The sequence below is a fragment of the Oenanthe melanoleuca genome, chromosome 14 (genome assembly GCF_029582105.1).
Source record: "Oenanthe melanoleuca isolate GR-GAL-2019-014 chromosome 14, OMel1.0, whole genome shotgun sequence".
Classification (NCBI taxonomy): domain Eukaryota; kingdom Metazoa; phylum Chordata; class Aves; order Passeriformes; family Muscicapidae; genus Oenanthe; species Oenanthe melanoleuca.
Window position 1 is genome coordinate 14875980 of NC_079348.1, and position 10625 is coordinate 14886604.

General features: G+C 45.0%; 1 protein-coding gene across 1 annotated transcript; it reads left to right on the forward strand.

Moving 5' to 3' along the window:
- The first annotated feature begins 1015 nt into the window (after nucleotides 1-1015).
- ALG1 (ALG1 chitobiosyldiphosphodolichol beta-mannosyltransferase) lies at nucleotides 1016-10261 on the forward strand. Its single transcript, XM_056502986.1, has 13 exons — nucleotides 1016-1250; nucleotides 1331-1408; nucleotides 2563-2666; nucleotides 3132-3280; nucleotides 3771-3860; nucleotides 4441-4551; nucleotides 5391-5506; nucleotides 6392-6430; nucleotides 6989-7048; nucleotides 7753-7863; nucleotides 8801-8915; nucleotides 9646-9721; nucleotides 10046-10261. Exons 1-13 carry the CDS (start codon nucleotides 1034-1036, stop codon nucleotides 10178-10180), a joined length of 1401 nt encoding a protein of 466 aa, XP_056358961.1. The 5' UTR covers nucleotides 1016-1033; the 3' UTR covers nucleotides 10181-10261.
- Nucleotides 10262-10625: the final 364 nt, after the last annotated feature.

Consider the following 10625-nt stretch of genomic DNA (forward strand, 5'->3'; position numbering starts at 1 on the left):
GAGTTGTGAGATTTCCTGGTTGGGAAGAGCCCCACAGGGATCATCCAGTCCAGCTCCTGCTCCTGCACAGACACCCCAACAATCCCACCCTGGGCATCCCTGGTGTCCAAACACTCCTGGAGCTCTGGCAGCCTCAGGGCTGTGCCCATTCCCTGGGCAGCCTGGGCAGTGCCAGCACCTCTGGGGAAGAACCTTTCCCAAAATCCAACCTGAACCTCCCCTGGCACAGCTCCTGCCATTCCCTGGTCCTGTCCCTGGTCACCAACATCTTTTCATTTTTGTTTTTATCCCTATTTGTAGTGAAGAAATACCATTTGTTCTCTGCACTGTGTGACAACTTCTAGTGGATTCTTGGCTAGTACAACTGATTTAGTCTTAAACTTTTGTAATACTTAGTTAGTTCTAAACTTTTGTACAACTAAGTCATTACAACTGACTTAGTTTTAAACTTTTGTACAACTTAATGATTTTTTTCAATGTGGTGTTCAGTCACTTCCGTGGTGCCAAGATAATGTGACAATTTATTTTTTCTGCAGGCTAATTTTTTTCTGTATTTGCACCAGAAAACAAGCTGTAAATAGATGGAAATTGTTGATTAGGTACACGTATAAGAAACCAGTGGGATGCAGACGTTGAAGGGATTTAGTACCTAGCAGGATCAGGGATTGAGATAACAAACTGAGGGGCAGCACAGAAATATGTAGAGTATCAACTCAGATCAGAGAAGATCGCGTTAGAATTTAGCTGAATTCGAGCTACAGAGAAGCACACGCATTGGATGGTAATGGGGCTGCACTGAAATCACCCCTCACTTTGAGATACTCTAAAATGTACAGGAACCCCCGCACTGCGGACGAGCGCTCCGTGCCGCTGTAGTTAATGAACCCTCTCTATTGCGGTGATTAGTTAATTACCCATTCCCTCGGTAATTGCCGCGGTCCCGCCGCCCGCCCGGGGTCCCCTCAGGGCGCGGCCCTCCGCGCCGCCAGGGGGCGCCCCCGCCGCGCCTTTCCCGCCTTCGCGGCGCTCCAAGATGGCGGCGGCAGGGCCGTGCCTGTGGCCGTGGCTGTGGGCGGCGTTGACGGGCGCGGTGGCGGCTCTGCTGCTGCTGTGGCGGCGGCGGCGGGCGGGCGGCGCGGGCCGGGTGTGCGTGGCCGTGCTGGGGGACCTGGGCCGCAGCCCGCGGATGCAGTACCACGCGTTGGCGCTGGCCCGGCACGGGCGCGAGGTCGCTCTGCTGGGCTACCTCCGTGAGTGAGGGGCGGCCGGGGCGCCGCGGGGCCGGGCGGGGCGGGGCGGCCGCGCCGCTGACCGCGCTCTCCCCCCGCAGAGAGCCGGCCGCACCGGGACGTGCTGCACAGCGACAACATCCGGCTGGTGCCCGTGGCGGAGCTGCGCGGGCTGCGAGGTGCGTGCGGGCCGGGCCGGGCCGGGCCGGGCAGCGGGGTTGGTGGGACCGTGGAGAGCCCGCAGCCTGGGCGGGTCCCGGCCCGCCGCACGCTCCGCTCCGCACTCCTGTCTCCCTTCCTCTGTTAGACAGGAGCCACTGGTATTGAACATACATACATTGCTGCTGTTCACGTGCAGAGTGAAATGTGGACATTATTTTCATTCTACCTCTACCTTGTGTATACCCCTGTTGCCCAGAGAAGCTCTGGCTGCCCCATCCCTGGCAGTGTCCAAGGCCAGGTTGGACGGGGCTTGGAGCATCCTGGGATGGGGAAAAGTGTCCCTGTCCATGGCAGGGTGTGGAATGAGATGAGCCTTAAGGTCCTTTCCAACCCAAACCATTCAACGAGTGTAGGATTTCTTTCTGTACAAAACACAGAATGAGAATTTGTAGGGATCACGATCTTTATAGTGATCATAGAATAAAATCACAAAGGTTGGAAAAACCCTCTAAGAAGGTTTAATTCAATGTTCCGTTCCCCCAGCACTGCCAAGGCCACCACTGAAACGTGTCCCCAGGTGCCACATCCACTTTTAAATCCCTCCAGCGATGGTGACCCCACCAGTGCCCTGCACAGCTGTGCCAGTGCCTGACCACCCTTTCCATGAAGGAATTTTCCCAATATCCCTTCTAAACCTCCCCTGGCACAGCTCGAGGCCATTCCCTCTCAATCTGTTCCTGTTCCCTGGGAACAGAGCCCTGTCCCCTCCTGTCAGAAGCCAGAAGGTTCCCCCTGAGCCTCCTTCTCTCCAGGCTGAGCCCCTTTCCAGCTCCCTCAGCCCCTCCTGGTGCTCCAGCCCCTTCCCCAGCTCTGTTCCCTTCCCTGGACACTCTCCAGCCCCTCAGTGTCTGCTTGGAGTGATCCATCTGTACAGATCCCTCTGCAGAGCCTTCCTACCCTCGAGCAGATGGACACTCACACAACTTGGTGCCATCTCCAAATTTGCTGAGGGTGTGACTAATCACTGACCCAGGTTGTTGCTAAAGTTATTAAACTTGTGTCCATTTTCATGTTATTTTGACGTGTTTCCACAGAGCTGGCTGTTTCTGATGCTCATATTTCTCTGGGGAAAGCTCTAATATTCTTACCTGTTTTTTTTGTCACTTTGCAGTGGGTCCAAAGCTTTTCCAGTATGTCCTAAAGGTGCTGGTGCAGTCAGTGCAGTTACTGTACACGTTGCTGAGGATAGATCAGCCATCCTATATTCTTCTTCAGGTATGTTTTGTATTGGGACTAATTTAAATAAAAATAAATAGTGCTACATTACAGGGCATTTTTAGCCATCTCAGACATTGTTCTAATTATTTCAGAGCTGAACTGGCCTTATCAGTGCTGTGAACCTGTATCCAGGTATTTTTTGGCTCTAAATTTGATTTGTCTGTTAACAAGTCAAGTTTTCTCTTTCCTTTAGTTGTTGTGCTTTGAAAACTTCATTGCCAAGGGTAGTACTAAAGAATAAATCTTACTGGAAATGTTGGTATGTTTATTGGAGGGGAATTTTGATCTTGATGCAAGGGTTAAATTTGAAGTACCTGCCAGTGTTTGTAAGTCAATACAGTCTCTGTTCATGAAGCTCCCTTAAGGTGATGCAATTTACATTTGATTTTCTTTTTCTGGTGGTTGCTTTGTGTTTGTCACTTGGTCACAGTCTTATGCTATTTTGGTTTTGTTTTTGAGCAGAATCCCCCAGGCTTGCCCAGTATAGCTGTTGCCTGGGTGGCAGGGCTGTGGTGGGGGAGCAAACTCATCATTGATTGGCACAACTATGGATACACCATCATGAGCCTGAGTCACGGGAGGAGCCACCCACTGGTCCTGATTGCAGAATGGTTTGTGCAGTCATTCCTGCTCTGTGAAAATGACATTTGGTGAAATTCAGAGTGGAGGCCAGTGGGGAGAATATCATTGGCATGGGGAGGGGTTTCTGGGCCTTGCTGTGTAAAACTGGTTTCTGTTCTGCAGCTGCTTTGTGGAACACGTGGGAGGGGGGTTTGCAGGAAGTAGGCAGGTTGCTTTTCCATATATATGCAAATGTTGATTTTGTTACTGGAATTTCTATATATGTCCTGGGTTTTTTATTCTCTAATGCTGCTTTACACTTCAACTTTTCTTTGAACAGCTCTTTGTTGAATATAATTGGTTATGTGTAGTTAAAGGCTTTGGAAAATAGGAGTCCATCAAAAATTGGCAATCATATTTCAGTTCTGGGTGCAGTTGGGTTTCTTTGGGTTTTGTTTGGCTTTCATCAAGCATGAGCACTGGGGACAATTGCTGCAATTGCCAGCCTGTGGTTTCTGACTGGCATTTCATTTTTGTCAGGTATGAAAAGCTTTCTGGGCGCTTGTCTGACTATAACCTGTGTGTCACTGATGCCATGAAAAAAGATCTCTGGGTGAATTTCAAGATAAAGTAAGTCATGTGCCTCAGACAGTTTAGTTGTGTCTGTGCTAAGTAAATGAAAGAACAGATCCCTGAGGATTCAGGATGCAGAGGGATCTTACAAAAGCAGCTGTCCTGAGCTCATCCATCACCACTGAAACACATCAGCTCAGTGTTGTGATGGGCCAGTGCAGTGTGGGCTGGGGTGGCAGTCCAGGAGCCATGCAAGTTTGCTGGAGTGGGATAGGTACCAGTGGGATTTGAACACTTACTGTGATCTGCCAGCTTGTCTTGAGGGCTTCAAGATCAGAGTTGCTCAGGGGCAGTTATGGAGTAAGTTTGAAAATCAGAACAGTGATGTCTGCAGTTTTGACAGGTGCATTTCACCTCTAGAATAAGCATATAAGAAAGCAGTTCTTTGTTACTTGTGTCCACCTTGGTGTGTTCCAGCAAACTTCAGGAGAGAAATTGTAAGAGTCAAAAAATGAATTACTTTGCTGCATTGATTTGAGTGATTTGTTTCTGATTACATTCTTGTAGCCTGCCGCTGTACCACGTGCATGTTGTTACATCTGTATCTTGTTGAAGCTGCACATTTATTTCCTCCCAGGGCTGTAACATTGTATGACAAACCAGCATCTTATTTTAAGGAAACACCGTTAGACCTCCAGCACAGCTTGTACATGAAACTTGCCAAGGACTACGAGCCTTTCAGACCACGGTATGTGCAAGTGCAGCTGGCCCTACAGCCCTGAACCAAGGGACACGGAGTTGTGGCACTTAAGTTACCAGAAATACTTGTGTGGGGTGTTCTGACCCCCAGCAGGCACAGGGGGCACTGAGATGCCTTAATTGTCACTAGGAGAGGCCAGAAGAAGTGAAATGATTGAGCTCTGGTCACATGAGTAGTAGAAGTGTTCTGTTTTTAAAGCAGTTGGCATAAGCACTTAAGCAATCTGTGAGGAGTGTCTGGGGTGGAACTCTGCAGATGTTTGCTTCCCACTGACCCACACTGCAGTGGTTGGGTGCTTCCTTCATAGCATCCCTTCATTACTGTGGAGAGCCTCAGGATCCTGGTCCAAGTGTTGGACACTCCCCTCTGGCTGTGCACGATGTCACCTGTAGCAGATGTACTGGGGAGTTAAATTCACTAAACTAAGGCTTGAAAAAGAAGTGAAATCCACAGTGCATGGTGGGGGATTTTTGGAAATGCCCAGCTCAGAATGTGTGGGTTGTGAGTTTAGTTGAATAAATGTGCTGTTGGCCTCCATGCTGTGCTAAGTGTGAGATAGACTGTGGAAAGGGAGGCTGACTCTGCTTGACTTGTGAAGGAAAACATTTGGTTGCAAAGTGGAATTGTGCCTATAGCAGCAGGCAAGAGGCAAAAATGGCCTGCCCTGTCCTGGTATTTCTGTAATGCAATGATTCTGTTTCTAGCCAAGTTGAGCAGCAAATCTGAAGCCAAATGTGTGGAAGTTGGTGCCAGTTAAGCAGAGTGTTCCCTGCTGTTGCTGGCTGTGTGTACAGCTCTTGCTCAGAAGTTGTGTTTCCATAGTACAGAGCTGTCAGTGCTGCTGCTGACAGATCAGCCTTCACCGAGAGGGACAGCAGCAGTGGGAGTGTGCTGAAGGCCAGGGCCAGGCCAGCCCTCCTCATCAGCAGCACCAGCTGGACAGGTTGGCATTCAGTTTTATTTTTCATATCAAATAGGGCTGTTTGTACTTTCTCACACCTGAAGTTGTGTTTGCCCTTTGTTTTCTTGGGAGAATTTGAAGATAATGTGTGTATGATGCAACTAAATATTGAGAAACTTACATAAAGCTACAAATGAATGATTTTTTAGAAGTTATGTTTTAATTATAGAGCTCACCTGTAAGAATGATTAAAAGAGGTTTCCTACTTGGTTTTTTTAGCTTTCATTCTAGACGTGCTGTCTTGCATGGTGGTGTAAAACAGATTAAGAAACTCAAATATTTACTCCTTACTGAGCACCCTGAAGGTGTCTCTGCCCATGCAGAGGGCTGGGATGAGATGAGCTTTAAGGTCCCATCCAACCCAAACCAATTTGTGATTCCATGATTTCTGATGATGTTTATTACATAATTATGTACATTTTTTTTCCCCTCTGTATCAAGAAAGGAACAGAGACTGGAAACAAATCCATTGCCAGTAACCATGGGCAGGATTTTCTTTATCTAGGAATAATCAGGGCAGTTTTTGCACTTAATTCTCAGTTTTAGAAAGTAGAGGAATTTAACTTGATAGCTTCAAAGATGTCTAGTATTTGTAGCTGGTTTGTCTGTCATGTTGCCAGCAAGGGAAATAAATAAACACTGTGCATGGTTATGGACTTCTATTTATGAAAATAAACTAGGGTTTTTTTTAATAGCACTTTATAGGAAATAGTAATCTTTAAGTACAGACTGTGTACTTAAACTTTGAGTGCATAGTCTATATTTTAATTGTGTAGGTGAAGTTGAGGAAAATCTCAATTGTTATTTAAAGACAAAAATTTAAAATGGTAGAAATATTAATTTCACTAATAAAACCTTCTTTTTCAGAGGATGAAGACTTTTCAGTGCTTTTAAGAGCTTTAGAAGGTTGGTATGAAGGAATTAATCTCACTTTTTTAAAGAGGTCTCTTCTGGACACTTAAGGGTTTTGCTATGTGAAGGAGCAAATGCAGTTGTATTTGATTAATTAGCACTAATTTCAGATAAGTAATTGAAATACAGCAGTGCAATATCTGAGTGAATTCAATTAGAAGAGTTGTCAGGAAGAATTAAATCTCTTAACTGGCTCCTAAACTGCAGTTTTATTTTCTGAGCTATTACACCTACTCTCCACAGGTATCTGTTAATGGGAAGGGAGGGAATACTTTGTCTTATCTTGTAAACTTTGCAGCTGCAATTCTAAATTGATCTATTGAAGCAACTGATTGGGGAGCAGTTGAAGAAATGCTTCATGCATAAACAGCAGGATTTATTTCTGTAGAAGTCTGTAAATGTTAACATTGCAGAATTTACTGCTATGTTACTAATACATGCTTATAAAGAAATTGCTTGTGGTGGGAAGCTCAATAATTAATGCACTCTCACCTCTCTTCAACCAAACACCCTGAGATTTATCAGCTCTGACCAGTGTTTTATCTTCTCCAGACTATGAGAGGTTTATCAAGGAGGGAGCCAAGCTTCCAGCTTTAGTGTGTGTGATAACAGGTAAGAATGTTTGTGTTCAATTCTGTCAGTGCCAACAGAAGGCTTAGTTGTCACTTTTGTTCTGTGCTGACTCTTCTGTTGCTGGTGGGAGAGAGGAGGGACTTTTGCCTTTGTGTCTGGTTATAAGGACAGTGATTTATAGCTGAGTTATTGCACCATCCACCAGTTATGGCACATCTTTAAAGAGCCTCCCTGTCTGCTCCAGCTCTGCATGAAAAATAATCTAAGGTCAATGTTGAGATGATGCTGGAAAAGCAATGTCAGAGGAAGCTGTGCCAAGGGAAGTTTAAGTTGGATATTGGGAGAATTCCTTCATGGGAAGGGTGGTCAGGCACTGGCACATCTGCCCAGGGCAGTGCTGGGATTACATCCCTGGGGGAATTTAAAGCCATGTGGATGTGGCACTTGGGGCATGGGTCAGTGTTGGCCCTGGCAGTGCTGGGGAACAGTTGGATTTGATCTGAGAGGGCTTTTCCAACCTTAAAAACTCCATGATTCTACATGGATTGAAAACTCATTGAAATACTGAGTAAGAGAAGTCCAGGTGCACATTGCTTTCAAGGGAACTTAGATTTCTCATGTCTTTTTAGGGTACCACAAGTGTTGTATCCTGTTTGTGCACCTGATCCAACAGGAGCTTGTATTTCACAGACCACACTCTTTTCAGTCACCTTGATAAAAGATTATTTTTCTGTTTTAAACAGGGAAAGGACCTTTGAAGGATTACTACAATGGACTGATCCAAAAACTGGACTTGAAGCATGTCCAGATCTGTACACCATGGCTGGAAGCTGAGGATTACCCTCTTCTGCTTGGTAAATAGTGCATGATGGAAAAGGCCTGAGGATGTGTGGGACACAACTCAGCACAGTTGCTGGGGGCTGATGCAGACTGCACAGAAGCTGGAAGAATATAGTCAGGAATGTTGCTGCTTAGTGACAGGATATTAATGGATTTGACTCATTCCAGCAGAGCTGCTGAGTTCCTCTGGCTGGCTTGTCCCGAATTTTCCCAAGGAGTAGCTGTGTTGCTGTTTCAGCCTGTTCTTTGCACTCTTTGTTTCTTCCAGCTGTGCTGAAATACAGCTGTGCACGTTCTACTTTACTTTCAGGGTCACTCCAGTAAATGAAATGAAAAAGTTGTTGGCTTAGCAAGCAAAAGTAGCTGAAATTCTAAATTATCCTGTCATTGGGATGTTACTCCCTCAGCATTTTTATTGCAACAACGTGAAGTGGGAATAATAGAGTTATAAAATACATATTCAGTGTGATCTTCATTCTGCAGGGTTAGGGCATGACAATTTATGTGGCTGTGAAACACTGTTTATTTGGATCTTTTCAAAGAATTAACATAAAGTCTGTAAAATCACACTGTAATTCCTCTGTTTGAGCTGACTTCAACTGAGAGAGGTCACTGGTGAGCCATGCAGTGTATCCTGATTGGATAGTGATGGGATTTTCCTTTACTTACCCATTCTTAGCAGGTTGAGAAGCTGAAGGGCTGTTTTAAGATACATAAAACTTAAAAATCCCCTTTAATTTAACATACACTCACTTATTACTTTTCTAAAACATAACTAATTTGAGTCCCAAAACACCCTGTGCTTTATTTTTTTCCCTGATTGCTTGAAATTGTGTCTGGGTAGTTGAAAGTTTCACTTGCACTACCCAAAGCAGCACAGAAATAAAGGTTTGCAGGAGGACAGAGGAGCTGCTTTCAGAGAGTTCAGACTGTGTTGTGTTGGTTTTTCAGGCTCAGCAGACCTGGGGGTGTGTCTCCATAAATCCTCCAGTGGTTTGGATTTGCCCATGAAGGTGGTGGATATGTTTGGCTGCTGTTTACCTGTGTGTGCAATACATTTTGAATGGTAAGAGTTTACTCTGTTACAGCTCAAGGGGATCACATAAAACAATATTCTTACAAAGCCAGAGTTCAGCAGCTACTGCAGGAATTCAGTGAGATTCCTGTATTATGCAATTTTTAAAATTCAAGAAGACAGAAATCAAGGTTATTTTAAGTTTAAAAGTTAATTCTAGTTTCTACAAATTTGGAGCATTTAATGCAAGCACTTGCCTTAAAAATCCCTGTATTCCATTGTTTCCATATATTTAATTTTAAAAAAATCTTTATTCTGCATAGACACATATGTTCAGTGAAAGGGTGAGTGTATGCATGGGCATTCTTGGAAACGTATGGTTCTTTGGGAAAACAGTAGCTTTAAAAAAGAAGATACATTTTCTGTGAAGATTTCATGATAGATCATGGACAGATTTTCCTTGTGGAAAAAAAAATGTAGTTTTAAAGTAGATCATTGCCCTGTTTTTTAATGGATGTCCAGACGAGAGGCACAAAGACAGAATGAGGGCCCTTTGGTACAATTGTGATAGATTTAGTCTGACATAGAAAGGAGAAGAAATCTTTAACTGTTTCAAACTGCCTGTTTAATTCCATTATGTCAGGTGTGGAGCTTGTGACATCTGGGGCCATAAGATACAGATATCCTGCTTTGGTCCCCTTGGATGTCACTGTACAACATTGTAAATGTCCCACTCGCTGCTTTTTTGCCTCAGTTTTTCTTCTGTGACTTTTTTTCACAGTTTACATGAACTGGTGAAACACAATGAGAATGGTCTGATATTCAGGGACTCGCAGGAACTTGCAGAACAACTGAAGGTAAAGGCTCTGACTGATTTCCTTCTCCTCAGAAATAACCCCAGAGGTGCCACTGTGTGGGCAGCCTTTTCAGATCTGAGTATCACCCGTGTGTTTTGCATTCTCACAAGGTACTGCCTGGCCTGGTGAGCATTGTTTGCCTCCCTTCTGTTTAAATGTGAACCTGAGGCTGGCAAAAGCATTCCCAGTATTGTCCTTGTTCTGTTTGTGGGGCCAGACCCCAGAACTGCAGCTGTAGTTGAGAGTTAACACTGGGGAGGGTGGAATGAGCCTGAAATGGAACATGCTAGTTATTTTTCTGTGGTTTTGCTTTTTAAATTACAGATGCTTTTCTTGGATTTCCCTTCCCTGGAAGGGAAACTTCACCGTTTCCGAGAGAACCTGCGAGCGTCGCGGCAGCTGCGCTGGGACCAGAGCTGGGACCAGGTTGTCCTCCCCTTGCTGGGGAACAAAGAATGACTGGGGGGAAGGAGGGTGTCAAACACATTCCTGCAGCTGGAGATTAGGGAAACAGTGAATAAACACTTTGTATTGTTTGCATTTACAGTTTTTAACTCCTTTGTCTTGGAACGGGGCTCTCACTCTTCCTTTACAGTTTCAGCTTCCTGGCTAAGAAGTGCTGAAGGTGCTGAGGCTGTTTGTTGTGTGAGAACCTGTGCTGTTTGAAGGTCCCTTTTTGGTGAAGATCCTTGAATACAGATAGAAACTATTACCAGCTTTAGCTCCTGTACAGTCAGCACTTTAGTGGGTGATTTGGGTGTGGTGTTTTTGGCATATGGCAGATGCTTTTCATTTCAGTTATTTCATTTCAGCTGCTCAATTCGATGGCCAGTTAATTGCCCAAGCACAGAATATCCTCCTGTGTTGTTTTATTGGGACAGAACCATTTTGTTTCCAAGCTGTT